The sequence below is a fragment of the Aethalodelphis obliquidens genome, unplaced genomic scaffold (genome assembly GCF_003676395.1).
Source record: "Aethalodelphis obliquidens isolate GAN/ISIS:26980383/991018 unplaced genomic scaffold, ASM367639v1 scaffold27, whole genome shotgun sequence".
Classification (NCBI taxonomy): domain Eukaryota; kingdom Metazoa; phylum Chordata; class Mammalia; order Artiodactyla; family Delphinidae; genus Aethalodelphis; species Aethalodelphis obliquidens.
Window position 1 is genome coordinate 724,631 of NW_020837971.1, and position 27,555 is coordinate 752,185.

General features: G+C 36.6%; 1 protein-coding gene across 3 annotated transcripts in view; it reads left to right on the forward strand.

Moving 5' to 3' along the window:
• CACNA2D1 (calcium voltage-gated channel auxiliary subunit alpha2delta 1) overlaps positions 1-27,555 on the forward strand; it is a 514,317-nt gene that overhangs the window by 470,935 nt on the left and 15,827 nt on the right. For 2 of the 3 annotated variants that reach the window (XM_027123782.1, XM_027123783.1), the window contains 13 exons: positions 9,225-9,312; positions 10,405-10,467; positions 11,155-11,258; positions 12,210-12,296; positions 15,130-15,197; positions 15,567-15,605; positions 17,366-17,437; positions 18,300-18,452; positions 18,539-18,591; positions 20,226-20,281; positions 20,687-20,816; positions 23,022-23,131; positions 24,259-24,341. In XM_027123782.1, the coding sequence (XP_026979583.1) occupies positions 9,225-9,312; positions 10,405-10,467; positions 11,155-11,258; positions 12,210-12,296; positions 15,130-15,197; positions 15,567-15,605; positions 17,366-17,437; positions 18,300-18,452; positions 18,539-18,591; positions 20,226-20,281; positions 20,687-20,816; positions 23,022-23,131; positions 24,259-24,341 (1,106 nt within the window). Of the gene's footprint in view, positions 1-9,224; positions 9,313-10,404; positions 10,468-11,154; positions 11,259-12,209; positions 12,297-15,129; positions 15,198-15,566; positions 15,606-17,365; positions 17,438-18,299; positions 18,453-18,538; positions 18,592-20,225; positions 20,282-20,686; positions 20,817-23,021; positions 23,132-23,216; positions 24,189-24,258; positions 24,342-27,555 lie in introns of those variants that run through there. The other variant, XM_027123784.1, reaches the window with a different exon arrangement.

A 27,555-nucleotide genomic window follows, 5' to 3' on the forward strand; every position in this document is an offset into this window, starting at 1 on the left:
CATTTCATAGTGTATATATGTCCATGCCTCTCTCGCGCTTTGTCACAGCTTACCCTTCCCCCTCCCCATATCCTCAAGTCCATTCTCTGGTAGGTCTGTGTCTTTATTCCTCTCTTACCCCTAGGTTCTTCATGACATTTTTTTCCCTTAAATTCCATATATATCTGTTAGCGTACGGTATTTGTCTTTCTCTCTGACTTACTTCACTCTGTATGACAGACTCTAGGTCTATCCACCTAATTACAAATAGCTCAATTTCGTTTCTTTTTATGGCTGAGTAATATTCCATTGTATATATGTGCCACATCTTCTTTATCCATCCATCCGATGATGGACACTTAGGTTGTTTCCATCTCCGGGCTATTTTAAATAGAGCTGCAATGAACATTTTGGTACATGACTCTTTTTGAATTATGGTCTTCTAGGGTATATGCCCAGTAGTGGGATTGCTGGGTCATATGGTAGTTCTATTTGTAGTTTTTTAAGGAAGCTCCATACTGTTCTCCATAGTGGCTGTACCAACTTACTTTACAACGAGCAGTGCAAGAGGGTTCCCTTTTCTCCACACCCTCTCCAGCATTTATTGTTTCTAGATTTTTTGATGATGGCCATTCTGAATAGTGTGAGATGATACCTCATGTAGTTTTGATTTGCATTTCTCTAATGATTAGTGATGTTGAGCACTCTTTCACGTGTTTGTTGGCAGACTGTATGTTTTCTTTGGAGAAATGTCTATTTAGGTCTTCTGCCCATTTTTGGATTGGGTTATTTGCTTTTTGTTATTGAGCTGCATGAGCTGCCTGTAAATTGTGGAGATTAATCCTTTGTCAGTTGCTTCATTTGCAAATATTTTCTCCCATTCTGAGGGTTGTCTTTTGGTCTTGTTTACGGTTTCCTTTGCTGTGCAAAAGCTTTGAAGTTTCATTAGGTCCCATTTGTTTATTTTTGTTTTTATTTCCATTTCTCTGGGAGGTGGGCCAAAAAGAATCTTGCTGTGATTTATGTCATAGAGTGTTCTACCTATGTTTTCCTCTAAGAGTTTGATAGTTTCTGGCCTTACATTTAGGTCTTTAATCCATTTTGAGCTTATTTTTGTGTATGGTGTTAGGGAGTGATCTAATCTCATACTTTTACATGTACCTGTCCAGTTTTCCCAGCATCACTTATTGAAGAGGCTGTCCTTTATCCACTATACATTCCTGTCTCCTTTATCAAGATAAGGTGACCATATGTGTGTGGGTTTATCTCTGGACTTTCTATCCTGTTCCATTGATCTTTCTGTTTTTGTGCCAGTACCATACTGTCTTGATTACTGTAGCTTTGTATTATAGTCTGAAGTCAGGGAGCCTGATTCCTCCAGCTCCATTTTTCGTTCTCAAGATTGCTTTGGCTATTTGGGCTCTTTTGTGTTTCCATACAAATTGTGAAATTTTTTGTTCTAGGTCTGTGAAAAATGCCAGTGGTAGTTTGATAGGGATTGCATTGAATCTATAGATTGCTTTGGGTAGTAGAGTCATTTTCACAATGTTGATTCTTCCAATCCAAGAACATGGTATATCTCTCCATCTATTTGTATCATCTTTAATTTCTTTCATCAGTGTCTTATAATTTTCTGCATACGGGTCTTTTGCCTCCTTAGGTAGGTTTATTCCTAGATATTTTATTCTTTTTGTTGCAGTGGTAAATGGGAGTGTTTTCTTGATTTCACATTCACGTTTTTCATCATTAGTGTAAAGGAATGCCAGAGATTTCTGTGCATTAATTTTGTATCCTGCTACTTTACCAAATTCATTGATTAGCTCTAGTAGTTTTCTGGTAGCATCTTTAGGATTCTCTAGGTATAGTATCATGTCATCTGCAAACAGTGACAGCTTTACTTCTTCTTTTCCAATTTGGATTCCTTTTATTTCCTTTTCTTCTCTGATTGCTGTGGCTAAAACTTCCAAAACGATGTTGAATAAGAGTGGTGAGAGTGGGCAACCTTGTCTTGTTCCTAATCTTAGTGGAAATGCTTTCAGTTTTTCACCATTGAGGATGATGTTGGCTGTGGGTTTGTCATATATGGCCTTATTATGTTGAGCTAAGTTCCCTCTATGCCTACTTTCTGCAGGGTTTTTAACATAAATGGGTGTTGAATTTTGTTGAAAGCTTTTTCTGCATCTATTGAGATGATCATATGGTTTTTCTCCTTCAATTTGTTAATATGGTTTATCACATTGATTGATTTGTGTATATTGAAGAATCCTTGCATTCCTGGGATAAATCCCACTTGATCATGGTGTATGATCCTTTTAATATGCTGTTGGATTCTGTTTGCTAGTATTTTGTTGAGGATTTTTGCAACTATGTTCATCAGTGATACTGGCCTGTAGTTTTCCTTCTTTGTGACATCCTTGTCTGGTTTTGGTACCAAGGTGATGGTGGCCTCATAGAATGAGTTTGGGAGTGTTCCTCCCTCTGCTATATTTTGGAAGAGTTTGAGAAGGATAGGTGATAGCTCTTCTCTAAATGTTTGATAGAGTTCGCCTGTGAAGCCATCTGGTCCTGGGCTTTTGTTTCTTGGAAGATTTTTAATCACAGTTTCAATTTCAGTGCTTGTGATTGGTCTGTTCATATTTTCTATTTCTTCCTGATTCAGTCTTGGCAGGCTGTGCATTTCTAAGAATTTGTCCATTTCTTCCATGTTGTCCATTTTATTGGCATAGAGTTGCTTTTAGTAATCTCTCATGATCTTTTGTATCTCTGCAGTGTCAGTTGTTACTTCTCCTTTTTCATTTCTAATTCTATTGATTTTAGTCTTTTCCCTCTTTTCTTGATTGAGTCTGGCTAATGGTTTATCACTTATTTTTATCTTCTCAAAGAACCAGCTTTTAGTTTTATTGATCTTTGCTATCATTTCCTTCATTTCTTTTTTATTTCTGATCTGATTTTTATGATTTCTTTCCTCTTGCAAACTTTGGAGTTTTTTTGTTCTTCTTTCTCTAATTGCTTTAGGTGCAAGGTTAGGTTGTTTATTCGAGATGTTTCCTGTTTCTTAAGGTAGGATTGTACTGCTATAAACTTCCCTCTTAGAACTGCTTTTGCTGCATCCCATAGGTTTTGGGTCGTTGTGTCTCCATTGTCATTTGTTTCTAGGTATTTTTTGATTTCCTCTTTGATTTCTTCAGTGATCACTTCGTTATTAAGTAGTGTATTGTTTAGCCTCCATGTGTTTGTATTTTTTACAGATCTTTTCCTGTGATTGATATCTAGTCTCATATCGTTGTGGTCGGAAAAGATACTTGATACAATTTCAATTTTTTTTCTTTTTTTTTTTTTTTTTTTTTGCGGTACAAGGGCCTTTCACTGTTGTGGCCTCTCCCGTCGCAGAGCACAGGCTCCGGACGCGCAGGCTCAGCTGCCATGTCTCATGGGCCCAGCCGCTCCGCGGCATGTGGGATCTTCCCGGACCGGGGCACAAACCCGTGTCCCCTGCATCGGCAGGCGGACTCTCAACCACTGCGCCACCAGGGAAGCCCTCAATTTTCTTAAATTTACCAAGGCTCGATTTGTGACCCAAGATATGATCTATCCTGGAGAATGTTCCATGAGCACTTGAGAAAAATGTGTATTCTGTTGTTTTTGGATGGAATGTCGTATAAGTATCAATTAAGTCCATCTTGTTTAATGTATCATTTAAAGCTTGTGTTTCCTTACTTATTTTCATTTTGGATGATCTGTCCATTGGTGAAAGTGGAGTGTTAAAGTCCCCTACTATGAATGTGTTACTGTTGATTTCCCCTTTTATGGCTGTTAGTATTTGCCTTATGTATTGAGGTGCTCCTATGTTGGGTGCATAAATATTTATAATTGTTATATCTTCTTCTTGGATCGATCCCTTGATCATTATGTAGTGTCCTTCTTTGTCTCTTCTAATAGTCTTCATTTTAAAGTCTATTTTGTCTGATAGGAGAATTGCTACTCCAGCTTTCTTTTGGTTTCCATTTGCATGGAATATCCTTTTCCATCCCCTTACTTTCAGTTTGTATGCGTCTCTAGGTCTGAAGTGGTTCTCTTGTAGACAGCATATATATGGCTCTTGTTTTTGTATCCATTCAGCCAATCTGTCTCTTTTGGTGGGAGCATTTAGTCCATTTACATTTAACGTAATTATCTATACGTATGTTCCTATTCCCATTTTCTTAACTGTTTTGGGTTCGTTAAAGTAGGTCTTTTCCTTCTCTTGTGTTTCCTGCCTAGAGAAGTTCCTTTAGCATTTGTTGTAAAGCTCGTTTGGTGGTGCTGAACTCTCTCAGCTTTTGCTTGTCTATAAAGGTTTTAATTTCTCCATCAAATCTGAATGAGATCCTTGCTGGGTAGGGTAATCTTGGTTGCAGTTTTTTCTCCTTCATCACTTTCAATATGTCCTGCCAGTCCCTTCTGGCTTGCAGAGTTTCTGCTGAAAGATCACCTGTTAACCTTATGGGGATTCCCTTGTGTGTTATTTGTTGTTTTTCCCTTGCTGCTTTTAATATGTTTTCTTTGTATTTAATTTTTGACAGTTTGATTAATATGTGTCTCGGCGTATTTCTCCTTGGATTTATCCTGTATGGGACTCTCTGTGCTTCCTGGACTTGATTAACTATTTCCTTTCCCATATTAGGGAAGTTTTCAACTATAATCTCTTCAAATATTTTCTCAGTCCCTTTCTTTTTCTCTTCTTCTGGAACCCCTATAATTCGATTGTTGGTGTTTTCATGTTGTCCCAGAGGTCTCTGAGACTGTCCTCAGTTCTTTTCATTCTTTTTTCTTTATTCTGCTCTGCAGGAGTTATTTCCGCTATTTTATCTATCAGGTCACTTATCCGTTCTTCTGCCTCAGTTATTCTGCTATTGATCCCATCTAGAGTATTTTTAATTTCATTTATTGTGTTGTTCATCATTGTTTGTTTCATCTTTAGTTCTTCAAGTTTCTTGTTAAATGTTTCTTGCATTTTGTCTATTCTATTTCCAAGATTTTGGATCATCTTTACTATCATTATTCTGAATTCTTTTCCAGGTAGACTGCCTATTTCCTCTTCATTTGTTAGGTCTGGTGGGTTTTTATCTTGCTCCTTCATCTGCTGTGTGTTTTTCTGTCTTCTCATTTTGCTTATCTTACTGTGTTTGGGGTTTCCTTTTTGCAGGCTGCAGGTTCGTAGTTCCCGTTGTTTTTGGTGTCTGTCCCCAGTGGCTAAAGTTGGTTCAGTGGGTTGTGTAGGCTTCCTGGTGGAGGGGACTCGTGCCTGTATTCTGGTGGATGAGGCTGGATCTTGTCTTTCTGGTGGGCAGGTCCACGTCTGGTGGTGTGTTTTGGGATGTCTGTGGCCTTATTATGATTTTAGGCAGCCTCTCTGCTAATGGGTGGGGCTGTGTTCCTGTCTTGCTAGTTGTTTGGCATAGGGTGTCCAGCACTGTAGCTTGCTGGTCGTTGAGTGAAGCTGGGTGCTGGTGTTGAGATGGAGATCTCTGGGAGATTTTTGCCGTTTGATATTATGTGGAGCTGGGAGGTCTCTTGTGGACCAGTGTCCTGAAGTTGGCTCTCCCACCTCAGAGGCACAGCACTGACTCCTGGCTGCAGCACCAAGAGCCTTTCATCCACACGGCTCTTCAATTTGGGATGGTTCGTTGTCTATTCAGGTATTCCACAGATGCAGGGTACATCAATTTGATTGTGGAGATTTAATCTGCTGCTTCTGAGGCTGCTGGGAGAGATTTCCCTTTCTCTTCTTTGTTCGCACAGCTCCCGGGGTTCAGTTTTGAATTTGACCCCGCCTCTGCTTGTAGGTCGCCGGAGGGCTTCTGTTCTTTGCTCAGACAGGACGGGGTTAAAGAAGCAGCTGCTTCAGGGACTCTGGCTCACTCAGGCCGGAGTGCAGGGCTGGCCTGCGGCGGCAGAGGCCCGCGTGAAGTTGCACCAGCCTGAGGTGTGCCGTGCGTTCTCCCGGGGAAGTTGTCCCTGGATCCCGGGACCCTGGCATGGCGGGCTGCACAGGCTCCCCGGAAGGGGGGTGTGGATAGTGACCTGTGCTCGCACACAGGCTTCTTGGTGGCGGCAGCAGCAGCCTTAGTGTCTCGTCCCTGTCTCTGGGGTCCACGCTTTCAGCCGTGGCTCGCGCCTGTCTCTGGAGCTCCTTTAAGCAGTGCTCTTAATCCCCTCTCCTCGCGCACCAGGAAACAAAGAGGGAAGAAAAAGTCTCTTGCCTCTTCGTCAGGTCCAGACTTTTCCCCGGACTCCCTCCCGGCTAGCTGTGGCGCACTATCCCCCTTCAGGCTGTGTTCACGCCGCCAGTCCTCTCCCTGCGCTCCGGTCCGACGGAAGCCCGAGCCTCAGCTCCCAGCCCCGCCCGCCCCGGCAGGTGAGCAGACAAGCCTCTAGGGCTGGTGACCACCGATCCTCTGTGCGGGAATCTCTCTGCTTTGCCCTCCGCACCCCTGTTGCTGTGCTCTCCTCCTCGGCTCCGAAGCTCCCCCCTCCACCCGCCCCCCAGTCTCCGCCCGTGAAGGGGCTCATAGTGTGTGGAAACCTTTCCTCCTTCACGGCTCCCTCTCACTGGTGCAGGTCCCGTCGCTATCCTTTTGTCTCTGTTTATTCTTTTTTCTTTTGCCCTACCCAGGTACGTGGGGAGTTTCTTGCCTTTTGGGAGGTCTGAGGTCTTCTGCCATTGTTCAGTAGGTGTTCTGTAGGAGTTGCTCCACGTGTAGATGTATTTCTGGTGTATCTGTGGGGAGGAAGGTGATCTCCTCGACTTACTCTTACGCCATCTTCCCCTCGTCCTGGGGTTTTATCTTGATCACAGTTAACGTTAATCTTAAAAAATATGCATCTATAATTTACCATTTTATGAAGTAAATCAAGTTAGAATGGCTCAATTTTAGTAGTTAGTTTTTAACAATTTTATTTGTCTTTCAGAGAAATTTGCATCATTTATACTCTGAAACCTCATAGAGATTTGTGGATTCTGGGCTCTTAAAACATTTAAAAATCTTAACTGTTTTTTCTTCCTAAAATTACCCTATTTATTAAAAAGTACAATCAGGAGAAAAGACAGTATACTTAGGAAATAAGAGAAAAAAACCAACTGCCTGGCAAAAATTACCTTAGTAAATATAACTTGAAGATAAAAGTACACATAAATGACTTGTTTGTTCTCTTTCTCCTTCTTCCATCTTCTCCCTTCTGCTCTCCCTCGTCCTTCTTCTCTCTTTTTCTTTTCTTCTTAAAAGTTATTTCTCCTGCTATCAGGAAGGGTTAAATAAAGCATTTCCTCAGTTATAAAAAAAGAAAATCCCTGCTTAAAGCTGTCTCTCAAACTTATATTTATCTCATAAGAAATTACTACTGAGCACCTCTAAGACGAGTTAGCCGGTTGCTCGAAAGAGCCACTCTGGAAACCTGTCATGGGTGGGTGAAGTCTGCATTGATCATGCCTGAACACGTGTGATTTCAAAACTTTCTGCTCAGTGTGAGCTCGTTCTGAGCAGAACCTTTACAATGTTATTATTTATTTCCAAGAGAGAACTGAAATAATAAGATTATTGAATACTCCTTTAATTGGATGTCTCAGAGAAGTACAAGTGTTTAAAGAGAATACTTTTAGTAAAATAGCGCTAATATCCATAGTGTTATTTATGTTCTTCAGTCTTTTCCTTCATTTCAATTAACATTTTTCTGCCTCGCGTATAATTCTGTGGGAAATGTTTGAGATGATTGTACAAAAAATTGAGAACTTACTAGATGTTTTATTATTAGAGTTAATAGCTATGAAATAATTTCTATTTTCCTGTGACAGTGTTACAGATTTTTCTCAATCATACTTTACCTCATGTTATCAATAATCTGTAAAACCAACTCTAAAAGTACATATCAGTGATTGAAATGTAACTGTCCTAAATGGTTTTTTTTAAAGAGGTACAAGTTTAACTTTGCTTTATAAAAGTACTTAATCCATCAGTAAAATTACAATTCTCATCTATTGTTTAAGTTAATTTATTAAACTACCTAAATGTGAATGCTGCAGAGTGGTTGTCTTCTTCATATTCTTCTTTATTTTTGAATTAAAGTAAAAATGAAAAGTGTAAATGTATAAAACAGTAAAGCTTAATACTAATAATCTATTTATTGCGTGTAACCAGCTGCAGGAGACAGATTTCAAGATTGATTTTAGGCTTAGAGCATAATGAAAATATGAATCAAACTATGAAATTACTTGCAACATTGATTTATATTACAGATTAAAACAATGGTCTCTTTTGTTTTACCTAAAAGGATTTAAGAATTAAAAGGATTTAAGAATTAAAATATATCACTCACTTTCCAAAAGGATTATTTTTTTATAGTGATTGTTTCTAAAACAATGTAATAAAAGTTCCTAGAATGAATTGAAATGAAGTCTAAAATATGGATTAAATTGATCCTTTAATCTTGAGTGAAAGATACATTAAGGTAAAATAATTAAAAGGAACTAAAATATTTTCTAGCCTATGCCACCCCCAACTCTTGTGGTAATACAATATTAACTAAGACCATATATTCCATATCTGAATAAAATGAAATAAGAAGTGTGAAGTTTCAGTCGGTACTTGTAGGTTATTTCAGAGCTTTATGGGCTTAGAGCAGAGAAGCCAAGAGAAAGGGAAGAAGGCAACATTTTTTGTTTAAGAGAGTGTATTCATTGACCCTTGGTCCTCGTCATCTCTTCCCTCCATTACCTTCAAACCTGGGCTAATACTCTCTTCAGTTACTCCACAAGTGACAGCCTGAAGCCTGTGCTCTTTCATCAATACCAGCAGATTCCAAAAGCCGGTCTTGGAGCAGTGCTGGTCTGTGATAAGTTATTCTGTTCCTTGGCCCCAAAACAGAAAACAAAAAAACAAACAAAGAAAACCCTATATGTATTATGTAGTTTTATATTTAGGCATAAAATCGTCTGTGAAATTATGATACTTTGGAATCCTTATCTTTTTAATAGCGTTTATAAAGTAATTTGCCTCATTTAGAATTGGTTTTTCCACTTCTAATTTTGTCCATATCCTGAAAAATGGAAGAGGAACAATATAAAAAATGTAGAAAATTAATAAGGTTACATTTTTAAATTCATAGAAATATTATCCACTCTAAATTGCTTCTGGAAATAGAAAATGTTTGTTTCATTACTATCCTAATTAAACTATGTGGGTGTAATTGAGGCTTTCCTTCTCTGTTAGGCAATACGGACTTGATTAATAGAGTCTTGCTGGATGCCGGCTTTACAAATGAACTTGTCCAGAATTACTGGAGTAAGCAGAAAAACATGTAAGTGTTTGTCTTTACTAATAAAAGATATATATTCTGTATTTCAGTTTAGCTTCTCTCTGGGAAATTTTTGGAAAATAAATCTCAAATTTAAAGTTTATTATTTATCTTTAATAACCGTTTCCCAAGAAAACCATTTTGCAGTTGTTGACAACTTGAATTTTCAGTTGTGGGTGTGTGTCAGGACTAACATCTACCATTACTCAGCTTTACGCATGTATATGCTACAGTGTGAATGATCAAATTAAATAGGTGTGCTTGCGTGTGTCTCAGTGTTGGTGGTAAACTAGGGCTTCTAGTGAATGTTCAGTTAGCTTTCTAATAGCCCTGCCCTACAGCCAGTCAAGACAGGGAGAAATCTGATGATGGTTCTCGTTTCCAGTCTCTTCTCCGCCCCATTTCCAATCAACCACCAAGTGCTAAATATTGTTTCTAAAAATGTTTTCCTCTCTGCTTCATACTCAGGGTTCTAATTGTTTTCCATATCTAAGAAATCACAGCAGTGATGTCTCCGCCTTTAGGGCTTCCAATTCCTCTGCCCACGGGCCCCAGGCTGTTCTCCATGTAACTCATACTTTCCAGAGTCTCACTTTTAAAACGGAGCCCTAACTTCAGGGTGAAGGTGAAGCAGCCCTGCAGCGTGGATTTCATGATCACTCATGAGCTGACCATTCTTCAGAAGCTTATACTTGCAACTTTACCTCCTGTTGTTTCTCACCTCATGCCTTATGCTTTTATTACACCAAATACTACCACTCTTCACTAGCTTTCCCTTACATGTACTCTTTTCTTTACATGTGATGTCTTCCTGTCATCTGTGTTAACTCCCATTCCATCTTCAGCATGCAGCTATCTCATTATTTCTTATGAAATGTCTTCCTTAAGCATCCTCCCTTTAACTATTTCTTAGATATTTTAAGAAATATCTAAAAACTGTTTTATTAAAACATAGTTTACATCTATTGATACATTTACTTCGGCTTCCTTTATGTCAGGAACTGATTCTGTTTCTCTTTGTACCACCAACACCTAAACTAACACCTTACAAAGAATAAGTTGAATGAAATTTCCTTCTTTTGTCTTCTGTTCCAGCAAGGGAGTGAAAGCACGGTTTGTTGTGACTGATGGTGGGATTACCAGAGTTTATCCCAAAGAGTAAGTTCAAATAGCATCTGTAAAAATTACTAGATTACAAAGGACTACTCCAAGGATCTGTACCTTACTGTATAAGGAAGCCATTCTTCAGAGAAACTGATCATTATTAGTAGTTAAATTGGAATTTACCTGAAGTACTTAATTATTAAAATACTCCATTTCTTTCAAAAATGCTATTATAATTCTTCAATGATGTTTTCGCTTGTCATATATATTACAACACTGAAGAGGTTATCAAAGAGATTTCTCTCTTCATAGACATAAGCTAGCCAACCTGGTTAAATGAACATAATGGTTATTACAAATATGTCAATTGGCAATGTTTGCATAGCACTTCATTGTTTTCACTGTTCTATGGATTTTATCTGTGTTTATCTTCAGAAGAGTCCATAAAGTGGGCTGTGTAGGCTTATTTATATTAATTGACTTATTAACTGACTTGTCTATAATTACCTGGCTAGTAAATGGCAGAGTAAAACTAGACGTCAGCTTTTTCTGCTCCTTAGTTTAATTCTAAGCAGATCTGTTGCTTAGTAGTGAATGTCATTTACACCATCAATTACCACTAACTTCCTTAGACATACCTGAGATACAGACATATCTGTAAAGTTCAGTGGTGTCCACAAAGGGAAAAGTAAGTTATCGAGTAGATTAAAGAATAAAAATGATGACCCATTTCCTCCTTAGGGCTGGAGAAAATTGGCAAGAAAACCCAGAAACATATGAGGACAGCTTTTATAAAAGAAGTCTTGATAACGATAACTATGTTTTCACTGCTCCATACTTTAACAGTAAGTATTGCTTTAGAATTCAGCCATCTCAATTCCTTTTTTAAAAATAAATTATTGCTACTACCTGCTTCCCCCCACACAAACAATATATTTTATGTTATTTGCTCAGAATAGTCATCATTAAGCATATACCATGTGCACGACATTGGAAGGACAGAAGCATCCATTTAGTTGAGGAAGTAAAATGCATCTACAAGAAATCAGCCACCCAGTAATGTAAAGACAGCATATCTACAGGCCTGCATAATACATTGAAACACATATAGATCATCCCTCATTTCACAAACTGCAAATGTATTTAAGAATGTTTAATGAATTTTAAAAGTGTAATCACAAACTGCAAATGTATTTAAGAATGTTTAATGAATTTTAAAAATGTAATTAATCAGTTTGCTCTTTAATCGGTATTAGTTGCATAACATTTATAAAAATTAATAATAGCCTATATTTTAAAATACTTTATTGGGTTCTCTCCCTAAAACTTTCTAATTTAATCCTTCATCCTTTCTGGGGGTTGGTTCTACCATCACCATTTTCGCAAATGGGGAAACTGAAGTTCAGAGAATTTCAGTTTTTCCAGGAATATGTATCTTTTACAGTTTTACAGCAGTTTTGTGAATCTAAGATCAATCTTTCTGCTTTCCTTCAGCAGCCTCCCCAATATTGTAGTAAGTGTCAAAGCAGGGATTTGGTGTGCATCCTTTATTGTGAGAGTGATGCAGCCAAGCTGAGTAATTCTCATTCCAAAGTCAATTCATGCAAACCAATTCCTGGACACTCTAATTAGCCTGCTATAAAATGGAAGAAAAGGGAAGAGGAGACCACTTCTTGATAACATATTTATGCTAGAACATTTAAGTAAAACAGTATCCACCTGTACCTATTAAAAGAAATGTAATATTATTTGCTTTATCTAGATAGGTCTATTTTTCCTTTTTTTTTTTTTTCTAGAAAGCGGACCTGGTGCTTATGAATCGGGCATTATGGTAAGCAAAGCTGTAGAAATATACATCCAAGGAAAACTTCTTAAACCTGCAGGTAAGCACATATATTGTACACATAGACACAACCAAAACTAAATGTGACCTACCGTTTATATTATCAACTGGCACTGCTTATCAGGAAGGCTATCAGAAAGCTTCAACGAAAACGAAGTCAAATTTGAAAAATAAAATGAAACACAATTAGTTAGGTATGAGATTGGGGATAAAATAAGAGTTGAGTTTTCAAAGAAGTGTGTATGTTTATACACTCTTGACATAAATTTAGGGAGTCAGTTTCGTGTTGTATATCAAAATTCTAATTGCTGGATCGATCCAGCAATTCCACTCAGAAGTCTATCCTGTAAAGTATTTCAAATATACAAAAGTAGATATGGGCAAGGATGTGAATATTTGTAATAATTTAAACATGAAAAGTTAAGTTTCCATCATTGGGGGAAAAGATAAATTGTGGCATATCTATACTATGTATCTGTTAAAAAGAATTAGGTAGGGATCTATTCAAAAAAACCTTACAATAAAATACATAGAATAATGAGTCTTTTGGTGAAAGAAATCAAGCAAATGAAAAAGTTCATAAAACTAAGCATCAGTGGGAATTAGAAGTGGGCTGGAATGAACAGATGCAGTAAAAGTTAAAAAAAAAAGTATAATTCAGTATTGTTTGAATTTTAGAAAAAATAGGCCAGATTGAGAAGGTAGATAAACTCCTGTCTGCTCTTGAGGGCAATTTCACCCCCCAGTTGTTGAACTGCATACATTCACTCCATCATTCACTCAGCAACTCATTCACTCCTTCCTTCATTCTCTCAATTGCTCATTTACTCATTCAATCTTATTCTCTCAATCACTCATTCACGTGCCACCTATTCACCTACCTACTCATCCACTCATTTATCCACACTTCAGCAAGCATTTTTTTTTCTTTTTTTAATTTTTTTTAACATCTTTATCAGAGTATAATGCTTTACAATGATGTGTTAGTTTCTGCTGTATAACAAAGTGAATCAGCTATACATGTACATATATCCCCATATCTCCTCCCTTTTGCGTCTCCCTCCCACCCTCCTTTTCCCACCCCTCTAGGTGGTCACAAAGCACCAAGCTGATCTCCCTGTGCTATGCGGCGGCTTCCCACTAGCTATTTTACATTTGGTAGTATATATACGTCCATGCCACTCTCTCACTTTGTCCCAGCTTACCCTTTCCCCTCCCCATATTCTCAAGTCCAATCTCTACATCTGCATCTTTATTCCTGTCCTGCCCCTAAGTTCTTCAGAACCTTTTTTTTTTTTAGATTCCATATATATGTGTTAGCATATAGTATTTGTTTTTCTCTTTCTGACTTACTTCACTCTGTATGACAGTCTCTAGGTCCATCCACCTCACTCCAAATAACTCAATTTCGTTCCTTTTTATGGCTGAGTAATATTCCATTGTATATATGTGCCACATCTTTATCCATTCATCTGTCTATGGACACTTAGGTTGTTTCCATGTCCTGGCTATTGTAAATAGAGCTGCAGTGAACATTGTGGTACATGACTCATTTTGAATTATGGTTTTCTCAGGGTATATGCCCAGTAGTGGGATTGCTGGGTCGTGTGGTAGTTCTATTTTTAGTTTTTTAAGGAACCTCCATACTGTTCTCCATAGTGGCTGTATCAATTTACATTCCCACCAACAGTGCAAGAGGGTTCCCTTTTCTCCACACCCTCTCCAGCATTTATTGTTTCTAGATTTTTTGATGATGGCCATTCTGACTAGTGTGAGATGATACCTCATGTAGTTTTGATTTGCATTTCTCTAATGATTAGTGATGTTGAGCATTCTTTCATGTGTTTGTTGGCAATCTGTATATCTTCTTTGGAGAAATGTCTATTTAGGTCTTCTGCCCATTTTGGGATTGGTTGTTTTTTTGATATTGAGCTGCATGTGCTGCTTGTATATTTTGGAGATTAATCTTTTGTCAGTTGCTTCGTTTGCAAATATTTTCTCCCATTCTGAGGGTTGTCTTTTCATCTTGTTTATGGTTTCCTTTGCTGTGCAAAAGCTTTTAAGTTTCATTAGGTCTGAGTTGTTTATTTTTGTTTTTATTTCCCTTTCTCTAGGAGGTGGGTCAAAAAGGATCTTGCTGTGATTTATGTCATGGAGTGTTCTGCCTATGTTTTCCTCTAAGAGTTTGATAGTGTCTGGCCTTACATTTAGCTCTTTAATCCATTTTGAGTTTATTTTTGTGTATGGTGTTTGTTAGGGAGTGTTCTAATTTCATTCTTTTACATGTAGCTGTCCAGTTTTCCCAGCACCACTTATTAAAGAGGCTGTCTTTTCTCCATTGTATATTCTCAGCAAACATTTCTTAAGCACCTACTGCATGCACTGGTCAGGTTAGGGAAGCCTCTTAAAACCCACCACCTTGAATGACCTCATATTTATAAAGTTATTCCTGACACTCCTTTTTTTAAGCCTCCTTTATTAGTTAATATACCAGGTTATAGTAAATAAATGTGTGTATAAATGAAGTTTATATAACAGTTTAAGAGCTATTAGCATTACTTTTTAATGAAAACCCCAAGAAATATATGTCTGTAATAAACATTATAAAATAGCATTAAATTGAATATAAATTATTTAAATTATCATACCCTAGAAATTATATTGTAAGCTAATTAAATTTGCCACCTTTTAAATGAATTTGAATCAGCTTTTCAATGTATATCTGCAATTAAACAGATTTTTTTTTTTTTTAATCTTAAGAAACTTACATTTGCCTGCTCAGGAATTTTTAAATGTGAGAGGAAAGATAAATGAGAATTATAGCTACATTTTTTAAATGCATGTGTCAATTTTTCTTTACATGATTGTTTCAGTTGTTGGAATTAAAATTGATGTAAACTCCTGGATAGAGAATTTCACCAAAACATCAATCAGGGATCCGGTAAGATAACTTTTTAAAAAATTCTTATGCTACATTTACTGATCTTAGAAAGCAACGTCTTATACAGTGACAAAATAAATTTTCGATGCAACTACATTGAAGCAGAATTATGAATTACCATTTTTTCAAAGAATTTTTTTGTTTAGTCAACTAATAAATAATAGGAAAATATTTCAGTATTATAATTTAAAATGCTAGTTTAAATATTTATTGGCTGATATTTTCTAATTTGTAAAGATAAAGCTATTGACTAGACTATCGTTTAATCTTTTATACTAATTATTATAAAAGTTCTAATTACAATATGGTAATAATTAAAATCCAACTAGAAAGATAATATGAGGTGATAACTGTATTTCTGTCTTTCAGTGTGCTGGTCCAGTTTGTGACTGTAAAAGAAACAGTGATGTAAGAGAACTCTTTAAAATGGAATTTTTAAGTACAATTTTTTGTGTTACTCTTCCTAAGACTCTAATGATAAAGAAAGATGCAGGAAGGTTTAGTCAAATGCTAAAAAAATATTGTATGGAATTGTGAACTAATTCATAGATAAGAATTTGAATTATATGCTTTTAATTCCTAACCTTAAACATTAGAAGCATTTTAAGATATTCATTAAAAAGCCATATCAATATAGACTGTATTCGCTTCAGTCGCAATTGTGTTAGATTCTTTTGTACATATAAATACAAATTCGTTTCTGACCAGAGTTTCTAAACTGAAGCATATTTATTGATTATCAGTGCAATCTTCCCTCATCTTTTGCACTTTATCTGAGTTTTTCACACTGTGTTTATAGTGGTGAGAAAGGTTTTTTAACTAAACCTTGGTATTACATAGTTTTACTTGCCTGGATTGGATTTTACATTGTCTTCTATTACTTCCATTTCTGTTTGAGAAATTGAAAAAGCAAATGTCAACTTGCTTTGTTCCAAGCCGAAGATGCTGTAAGAATGGTACTAGATAAATTATTCATATAATGAATAAGAATGACAAATTCCACTATTTTCTTTCAGTCCTCTTATGTATGTCTATATATTTCCAAAGGAAGCAGGGGTTTCATGTCATTTTATTCACTCCTAGTCTTGTGAAATCATAAGCCAGTAATTTTAATTATTTTTGTAACATACATTTTACATAGACTATGTATCAGCTGTTTTTAGAGCAAAGGTTTTAGCAAGCTCCTTTCATATTAGAAAAATAGAGTGCATTACGTCCCCAAATCTGAAAACAATGTTTTTGTGATTTTATACAATAAAAATTATTAAATTGATTCATGCATTTAAACATAATTTAAACTGGATGAGAATACTTTAGGATATATGATTATTTTTCCTCTGTCAGTGGCATTTTTTTGGTCTTGTTTCCTGCTTTTACATCTCAAATTATCCAATCAAATATTTTTAGTATAAAATAGTTATAAATAACCTCATGCTGCTGCTTTTTATTTTTAAGCCTGTGATGAATATTGCCCCAAATGGATTTTTTTAATGTCTTTCTTGTCAAAATCTTAAGTATGTGTTTAAAATAATAATTGTACATTATTAAATGTTTTCGTTTATCCAATTTCCTGGTTCATTTAGATGACAGTGTGGTGGTGAAAAGATTATTTCTAATTTGTTCTTATGTTTTCGTTCAGACTGAGTTAACTTTTTTTTTTTTTGGTCTATGTTGGGTCTTCGTTGCTGCACGCGGGCTTTCTTTAGTTGCAGCAAGCAGGGGCTACTCTTCATTGTGGTGCAGTGGCTTCTCTTGTTGCGGAACACAGGCTCTACGTGCGCAGGCTTCAGTAGTTGCGGCGTGTGGGCTCAGTAGTTGTGGCTTAGTTGCTCCGCGGCATGTCGGATCTTCCCGGACCGGGGCTCAAACCCGTTTTCCCCTGCATTGGCGGGCGGTTCTTAACCACTGCACCACCAGGGAAGTCCCTGAGTTGACTATTTTAACTGGACGGATCGTGGTGGAATTTCAAGCCTTGATGGTTTGACAGCAATCTAGATGCATGCCCTTAATTTATTTCATCAGAATCTCCTGAGCATATATGTTCAAGAGAAGATATAGTTATCTAAGTTTTTCTCCTACTTTGTTATAATCATCTGTATAATGGAGTAATGATTATGTAACCTAACCTTCCTAAAAAAGTGTATTAACTGTTATTTTTGTTTTGCTAGGTAATGGATTGTGTGATTCTAGATGACGGTGGGTTTCTTTTGATGGCAAATCATGATGATTACACTAACCAGGTATGTACCTGAAGTGGCAAGGAGTAGGGTTTCCAAAGTGTGTTTCCCTGATCAACATTACAAAACCCCTTCACACCACTATAAAAATTGATAATTGAAGTTCTTAATGTAAATATAAATCATCAAGAAATGCATCCTAAAACTAGTTTTCCTTATATTTGTTAGCTGAGTTTACTTTCTGGTACGGTTACCATTAAAATATAGAGCTAAGGATTTTAACATCATATGAACTTTTTATTTTTGATCTCAGAAATTTAGAAAATTTTCATATATTAATCAGTTGATAATGTCAGTCCTAATACATAGCTGGTTTGAAACAGATGAAAATTCTAACCTGAAATTTGGAAATTGGCAACAGTTAGGCTCTTTGGTTTACACAGGATTTTAAACAAAGTAGAATTAATTGCCAACTAATTTCATTTCTGAATCTGTATATCTGGCTTCTCTTTAAAAAACAAACAAAAAAGATCTCTCAATACTGGACAGTCTTCCTAAATTACAATATTTATGGGTTGGAATTGGTGAGCTAGAGGTTGTCCCTATAGATGGGACTCACTCCAGTTCAGCACAGTCCCTACAAGTTTCTTTTTCTAGTTTCACCACTTCTCTTATTGGATTGTGACTTAAGGCTTAGTAAACTGTCCATTCCTTCCAAATAGCACAGGGAGCCATTCAGAAATGAGAATACCTAATCTCACTGGAGTTTTTTCAGAGTATCATATACTGGTTTATTACTTGCGTTTGTTTTCAAGCTCCTCAATAGTTTTAGTTCTGTTTCTTTGTATCATTTCTTTTGTTTGTACTGGTTCAGGTGTTAATATTTGGCTTACATTTGACACTTTATTATTTTTTTCTGTACCAGATTGGAAGATTTTTTGGAGAGATTGATCCAAGTTTGATGAGACACCTGGTTAATATATCAGTTTATGCTTATAATAAATCTTATGATTATCAGTCAGTGTGTGAGCCTGGAGCTGCACCAAAACAAGGAGCAGGGCATCGCTCAGCATACGTGGTCAGTAATATGCAACTCACCCTTCCATTCTCTCAGAGGGACTCTCAGTGTAGACTAATGTAATACTTTTTTATTCTATTTTATAGCCATCAATAGCAGACATATTACACATTGGCTGGTGGGCCACTGCTGCTGCCTGGTAAGTCAAAATTGTAGTTTTATTGGTATTGAGAGAAAAGTGTTGTGAAATAGTAAAGAATGTGATGGAAAGATGGACATGTAGATAATTATTATGGGAGCTAGTTTTTTCATTTCCTACAGCACATATTGGCAGTATTCATAAGTATTTTTTCTTACTGATCACTGTAAAACCGTTACAGTTATTCAGCTTTTTATATGAAAACAGTATTATGCTCAGGCACACTTCAGCCTTTTCAGGGGCTTCTTTTACCTATGGATCTGTTGAAACTCTTTTCGTTTGTACTTTTTGTTTATATTATACTCAATCCTTACATTTTAGGCATATTGATCTATAAAAAGTTACTATTTATTGCCTTCATTGTGCAAGTTAAATGTCTTCATCCATCAAATTCATGACATGATGACTTATCTTTCTACCTCTTCATTTTTCTTACAAAGGCTGGCATCATTTTAGAAGCATCATGTTCCTGAAATGGATCTAATTTTTTTCACTGGTTCTACCCTTCCTCCCTCCTTCCCCTCTTACCTATATCCTGCCATCTGTGAAAAGAAGACATTTAAACTGCTTATTGAGGCACTGTGGAAAGTCTGGAAGATCAAATTTGTCATTGTTTGGGTCTGATCAGTCAAGTAACTAATCCTCCTGTTGTGTCTGGGTCCATTCTCTCCCTCCCTCCCTCCCTCCCTCCCTCCCTCTCTCTCTCTCTCTCTCTCTCTCTTTTGTATCATTACCCTACTGTATTGTATAAGTTTTATTCCATGTATATTAATCTATAACGTTCACTTGATGTTGTGGCTTTCCCAGCGAAAATTAAATGATTATGCCATTTTATTAAAATAGCAAAGATGTTAGATTAAAAATCCAATTCTAAAAAAAATTGTGAAAAAGGGTGCTTTCTGTTCTGACAATGACATTTGTATATGAATTTACATAGGTTTTCTGAAGCTCACAGTCATCGTGAAATACTTGATTGTCTTTATGCTGTTTTCTGGCCAGAACCTTCCCCCTCCTCAACCTCCCCCCCAACTTTTGTTTTAACTAAACTCAGTTCCAGATGAGTTTTTACTAATATTTGGCTCAATTGTCATTTATTGTAAAACTGATATATAGGGCATGCCATACGCCCTATATATAATATGTATATTGTATTTCATGAATGCCACATGATGTATTTACAAATATGTTCTATATTGTAGAGTAAACAGTTCGTAAACCCATGGTACAAAGTCATTTTTGTTTAGGGGTTTTTTTTCCTACCACAGAGCTTTAATAACTAAAATAAGGAGAAAATCTTGAGTGTGAAAACTGCGCACCAGAATGATGACATTCTCCCTCTTAGAGTTACCACTTCTCCTGGCTCTGATTTTGTATTAGGTGTCTTGACACGTATGTGTCCCTCACTGGGTCCTGAACACATCTGACTTCATGACTTCTTTTACAGAACGGAATTGACAATGTCTTGCATAATTTAAGAAACACTTATATAAAAATGCTCAACTTTCTATTAGCAAACTCTCAACTTTTTCCAAAAAAGATGAAAAAGAAACGTGTTTGTGTACATGCCAAAAATACTCTGGTTTTTGTTAATTTATGAAGGAAAATATCAATACTTTTTCATATTTAAAATTCAGGTCTATTCTACAGCAGTTTCTCTTGAGTTTGACCTTTCCACGACTTCTTGAGGCAGGTATGTAAATGCTCAGATACTGTCATAATAATTAACATTTTCTTTTTGGATGCTCCGAGTTCAAAACTCAGAAAGTGCGTGTGTGTGAGAGAGAGAGAGAGATCGTCCATTTAACACTTTTGTAGGTTGAAATCTCTTTGTCAGAACTTTCCTACTGCCTTAGAAACATTCCTAGGTCACACTGGCCTCTGTTTTGCAGCTGTATTCAAACTCAAATGTATTCAAATTCATTTATTCTATTGATAGTTATTGGGCATCTTTAAGGGCTGCCACTACGCCACACGGAGTAAACAAGCCAGTTGAGGTGCCTGCCCTCATACATTTGTTTTGCTCTGTGAGAAATGAAAGCTCTGGGAGACCGAGTGAAGTGTCCTCTCATGGTGATGGTCTTTATTTTCCCCACAGTTGAGATGGAAGATGACGATTTCACAGCCTCTCTATCAAAGCAGAGCTGCATTACCGAACAAACCCAGTATTTCTTCGATAACGATAGTAAATCATTCAGCGGTGTATTAGACTGTGGAAACTGTTCCAGGTAATTTGTTGCCTCATTTCTGGACTAGTCCTGTTTGACTAAGAAATTGTATTCACTTTTATAATCGTCACAGAAAATAACGGAGGTTGTCTTTTGAGTGCGAGAGATCTGAATAACTGCTTTGAAAATAATCAGAGCTCTTCAGTTTCTCTGAAGGTTTTTAAAATTAATTCTAACTCTGCTAAGTTGTAATCCCTTCAACAGTAATAATTACGTGATCAAAAAAATTATACCCACTTTTAGGCAGAACATAGAGGAATTTGATTGTATTATATTTTGTCTAGAAGAATCCATATTAAAATTTTTCTAATGTTGAGATAGTTTCAGAGATTATTTTCTCTGATAAGATTAGAATTAATTATATTTACTAAACAGGTTAACAAAAATATTCTTGGCTAGTAAGTTTTACTTGTAGTCTTCACTTAAATTTAGAATTGAATGTATCTTTGAGTTGAAACTGAAAGAACTAGGAGAACATATCATTTCCTAAAATCAAGCTTAATGTTAGTCATCACCGCCCATAAAACATCTTGAAAACATTTTGGAAGAGATGGAGAGGTTTAATTTTGTTGTAATGAGAGAGAGAAAGGCAAGGTGGGAGATTTTCGAAGTTTTGAAAGGAAAGGGATAATCCATGTCACAGGATCCCTGAGAACGGAGCAGAAAGGCACAGAGTTGGGACACTTTGTTTTCAGTAGCTGAGGACAGCTTGTTCTAGAAGAAATGTTAACAGAGAGAAGAGGAAAGATGAGGGGGTGAGGTAATCTGAGCAGCTGACAGGGATGGAATGGGTAGTTGCTAGGCGATTTGGAAAAGAAGTCTATAACAGTTAAAAATATATATATTTTCACAGGGGGTTAACTGAAACTAGCACAAATTTTTAATAGACATGGTCAGTATGATTTTATGAGTTACTTTATGAAACCTGTATATCCTAGGAGGAGGAAGAGGAAAGGGGCAGAGTAAGGCATGTACTCAGAAAAAAGCAGACCGTCTTGTTTCGAGATTAGTATATCAGAACATCACCTTCAGGAAACAGAACTGTGGCATGTTTAATGGGTACATCAGAAAGAGTTTAGAGTCTTTGGGCTTTCATTGATTGATGTTCAGTAATAGCAACATATACTTTAAAAAATGACTAAGGGGCTTCCCTGGTGGTGCAGTGGTTGAGAGTCCGCCTGCCGATGCAGGGGACACGGGTTCGTGCCCCGGTCCGGGAAGATCCCACATGCCACGGAGCGGCTGGGCCCGTGAGCCATGGCCGCTGAGCCTGCGCGTCCGGAGCCTGTGCTCCGCAATGGGAGAGGCCACAACAGTGAGAGGCCCGCATATCGCAAAAAAAAAAAAAATACTAAGTTAAACTGTAAAGATCATTATAAGATATTAAGTTAAATCATGCCTACATTTGCGCTGTGTAACTTTATGCTGTGTCCCAACTTCAGTAGGTTTAAAAAATAAATCCCATTCCTTGAAAAATAAATTACTCTTTAATGACAGATCTACATTTTTATTGTGGAAGGTAGAAGCAGCTTAAGATGTGGAAAAAAACACTGCATGGAATTCAAAGCCCATAATTCTGTCTATGCCTGTGTTGTCCCAACTCAGTAGTGACCAGCCACAGGTGGCAATTTTAATCATCAGTGGCATTAATTAATATTACAGTTTTGTGCCTCAGTCACGCTGGTCACCATTTCAGGTGCTCAGTAGCCTCATGCGGCAGTTGTTTACCATGCTGGTTAAAGCGGAAGACGTTTCTGTCTTCACAGAAAGTTGGTTGAACAGCACTGATCCAGACTTCAGTCTGCCATGACTTGGGGAAGTGCTGAGCCATTTTTGTGCTCCTACTTTCCTTTACTGTAAAATAAGGCAACTTGGGCACATTTTCAGTGATAGATACCACAATTCCCTAAATATGTAAAATGAAACGACTAGATGGTGTTCATTTTGCATTGAGGACTATCACTTAAGAAACAAAGGTCACACTTAAAGCATCTGTTGGAATTTTTTTAGTATTCATTTGAGAGATAGCATGTCCATGTTAATCAAACATGGTGATCTTTCTCTCCTAAAATCATTCAGTGTTACTGTTCGTGTAGGTGATGCTTTGTTTCAAAGGTCCTATTTTCTTTTATTTTAATGTGTAAAAATCTTTGAAATCTATTTTCTCATAACTTTTTCTGATTTTTACAAGTATTTATTTTGCAGAATCTTCCACGTAGAAAAACTTATGAACACCAACTTAATATTCATAATGGTTGAGAGCAAAGGGACTTGTCCCTGTGACACGCGATTGCTCATACAAGCAGAACAGACTTGTATCCTTTGACATTGGAGAGGTTTGGAATGGAAAACCATCTTAAAGCTGTGCGTTTTTAACCTCATCACGTTGTTCGTGCCCAGAAAGAGAAATAGATCACAGAGTGCTGAGATCACCTCACAGAGGCAGAATGGACCCTCCACACAAAATTTCATTTGGATGTCAAGACGGATGATGCTACACCTGCACCAAGAGGATGTGAAAGGCTTCCTACTGGTACCGTGAGTCTTTGTGGAGAGAGCAGTGCAGGTTCCCAAGTAGCCCTGAAAATGGCTAGAGAGAGCAGGGAGAAGTACCTGGCTCGGGGTTTTATGGTTATTGGGGACCATGCCGGGCTTTTGCCAGTGCTGCCTAGGGCTTGTTGGCCCAAACTTCCAGGCAGTGCCAAAGGAGGGGACACTCAGTCTTCCCTGTCAGCTCGCCCAGGTGTGGGACAGAAGGGAAAAGGGATTATTGTGGCATGAAAGCTGTCAACAGCCAGTAATCAAAAATGGAGTTGAATGTGGTCTATACCTACAATGGAATATTATTCAGCCTTAAAAAAGAAGGTAAATCCTCTTGTATGCTAGAACTGCCATGGCAGTAATGCTAAAAAGACTTCTGGTAGTAAATATGCTAAAAGACAGTGAAATGACCATTGAAGCATTGCAGGCAGAGGTTCGGTAGACTGCCTCTAGTTTTTGCTGTTTCTGGGAAAAAAAATAGTCCTCACCTATATTTGGAACTGATGTTTATTACTAGGAATTAGTTTCTATTTCTGTCTTGCTAAATAGGAGGCACCCAGGCCCTCCCTTATGGTCTTACGTGTATGACCCTGTCTTATATGCTACGTCATTTGCAGATTTCATCCACTTGTATTGTACAAATATTTACTGAGTACTTCCTCTGTGCCAGCGACCATGCTGTGTAAAGCGTTGATCTCTTCACATAGGCCCTAGACAGGAGAAAATTTGTGGCAGTTCAGCACTTTAAATCCCATAGTACTTGAACTGGTTGTGTGGGGCCAGAATAATGGCATCGGTTTCTCTGGCTTGCTTTGAGAAATAAGTGTGTTGCATTGTATTTTTTTAATTGTGTAAAAAAAAAAAAAAATGTAACTTCATATTCCTTAACAAGTTTCTTTAGCTGATGGTCCAGATCCTTGTGATATGGTGAAGCAACCCAGATACCGAAAAGGACCTGATGTCTGCTTTGATAACAATGCCTTGGTAAGTAAGACCAAACATTTGCTGTATTAAAATATATAACTCAATGGTCACAATAATTTAAGGAGACAAATTGTAGTTTTAACTCCAGTGTAATGTCTTAACCATAACCATAGTGTTTCTCATTAACATGACATACTTGCTGGTATACAGATTTTTTATTTCAGTATTTTTCATGGTTAGCATAAGCTTAACAGTTGCCTCTTCTGTCCTTTCCACAGAAATTGTACTTTCAAACACAATGCCGACCAATTTACTAATAATCCAAGATCACAGATCTGATGATTTTAAAACTTTCTAATGACCAGTAACTGACAGTAAACATTACTAATGGTATATGAGTTGCCCACCTTCATTTATATTCCAATCCTGAAGATATAACAGTTATTTTTAGTATAACATTTTCTGTGTTTAGTCTTCATTCAGTGTATTTAAAAACCTGTTAAATCACTATCGTCCCCTTAGTTTGTAATTGTACTTTACATGGTTTCTAATTCTGCCACCTGTTAGGTTTGTATTATTTCTCTTAATTGTATTACTTTTTATATTGTTTGAAACCTGGCCAGGTCAATAACACAGGGTTAAGTTGGTATAATTTTACAAAGCATATTTAATGTATGTTATTTAAGATGACTACTACCTTTCCTATAGGTCAGCTGTCTTTCTCTCATAAACACTATTTGGACTTACTGTGTATAGAAGCAGCTTCATGCTTTTCAAATTATTTTAATTTTTAAGAAGCTTTACTCTCAAGCATAAAGCCCATATAAAAATTTCTCACCACTTATAAAAAGTTAAAATTTTAAAAATAATATTTCTCAGTTCTCCAATCTGTCATGTCTCTTTGCATAAAGTGGCTTGCAAACATAAAGCGTTATCATCTGGGGAACTGTTTATTCTAAAAACATGTCAGATCATTTATCGATGAATGTGCATTTCTAGAGGTCGTTGTTTATTTAGAACAGATTTACCTAATACGTACTTATTTACTCAAATACACATAGCCACATTTGTTCCAAAAAAGAATAAGGCATTTCCATAGATGCATAACATGCAAGTAGATAATATAAAGTGGAGCAAAGAAGAAATAAAATCAGTGATGGGAATAAGGCTAAAAAAGCAAAATGTTTTAGCCAATAAATCCCAGTTATCTCTGTAAGGACTATTATTGATCATTCCTCTCTGAGGGGAAAAGTGATTCAAAGTTGCAGCTACTTGATTTTTTTTCATTATACAGTGAGCCTTAAATGAAATCCAGATATGAGGACTTCTGTTGTTCTGTCTACTATATACCTTCAGGAACTTTGGCCACGTCAAGTCATTCCCCAAAGAGTGTTGTTTGTGGGCCCAAGGGTAGTATCACTCATTAGGGAAACTTCCCTCATCAATTATTTGTTACCAAAGACTGAGATTAAATTTACTCAGATGCACTTGAAAGATCATATAAAAACCATTACCCCCAATATTTTCACCATAGGTAACTATCTTTTTGATCATGGCATAATGCAGATTTTACAAAGACAAAAATTTCCAATACTCAAGTTCCTATAAATTATACAGTGGAGTGTGTGTGAAAGTACAACTTTTGCTCAGTAGCTTAATGTGCTAATAATGTCTTGTGTTTTTTTGGCAGTGGAATATTTTGGTAATGCTTATTTGCAATGGTCACTGTGAATCTGCTCTGGATGGAGGCTCACATAAACTGCTAACTGCCAGCAAATTGCATGAAATCTCATCTTGTATGTCTTCTGTGTTTTCCTTCCTTTTCCTGTACTTGCTACTTTGCCCGTTATTAATAGGATCAACTTATATGCACAACGAGTCGTGCCTGTACCATGATGTCAGCTCCTATCTTCATTTTACTGCAAGTTTTCATGTGGTGTGGATGGTCAGTCACTTTCTCTAATTTTTCTTTGTTTTTGCGTTTGGCTTGAAATTTTAAAAAGTAATCCATATCCCTAAATCCACTATAATAAATGTCCTGAAACCAGGTTATTAAAATGCCAGTAGTAATGTTGTTTTGAGAATAGCAGCTTTCAAATGTTACAGAAGTTTCTAATCCTGAACAGAGCGTATCAGTTTCCTATATTTATTTAAAAATCAGTAATTTCTCATAAGCTTTTGTATAAAGATTAAGTCAGTGTGGAGAAAAAAAATTTTATATGCTTCACAATGTCTTACTTTTTACTTATAAGAAATACCCTAAGGACAATTATTAGAGTTGGTCATCAATTTGTTTCAGAAGATGCTAACATAAAATTAATGATCTGTTTCAATTTTATTAAGCATTATTCGGTACCTTCTAAGGTCGTTATCTAATTTTTCTTTTCCTTTCTAAACAGATATGGTTTAAACAGCGTTTTTAGATTTTTTAGACATTGATATTCTTAGTGAAGTGCTTTAGTATAACTTACATTATCTAGGTGAAGATTATCATAATTTGTTACTCTTTGACAAATTTCTGAATTACATACTCAGTACGACTGAATAGATATTTTAGGGCCTGAGTTTACATTCAGGGTTCCATTTACAGTTTTGCAGTTTCTTTTTTATGGTCTGGAATCATAATTGTTGTAACTAGACCACTTTTGTTGTATTCCTTCTTCATTGCTGTCCAGGTATTCATTGGTTAGGAAACCACTAGATGGAGATGTGGCCATTACTATAAGTGCAGTGAGCTCATCAGAGGAGGGGAAAGTGGAGAAGCAGAGGGAGTGTCAGAAAAAACTAAATTTGTTCTGGGATAGTAAAATAATGGTTTTGAAGATTTAAGTGGTAAAGAAAAACAAAGCTAAAGTTTATCAAAGAAGAAAGTAAAGCAAGCCAATAACATGTACTATTGAGGAAGTTCATTATCTTATGCAACCATAACTGATAAATGCACGTTACTGGGTACATGAAAAATGAATATGCAGAATAAATGTGTGTATAGGTATGTATACACATACGTACATTAAACCTACCTCATGAATTAATGTGGTAAGTGTGTTAAGGTTCTCTGTAGGAAACTATTTGTTAGGGCTCTTATTCCAATTAAAAGAGTTACGTGTAGTATCTACCTGCCTAAATAATTTTAAATATGCATTTTCTTTGAAGCTGCTGTGGGTGACGTAAGTATAGACCTATCTAAATTCAAAAGTTAGCTATTATTTGGTGGATGTTCTTACCAGTGATTTGAACTCTTACTTTGCAAATAGTCACCCCAGGTTCTGGTTGG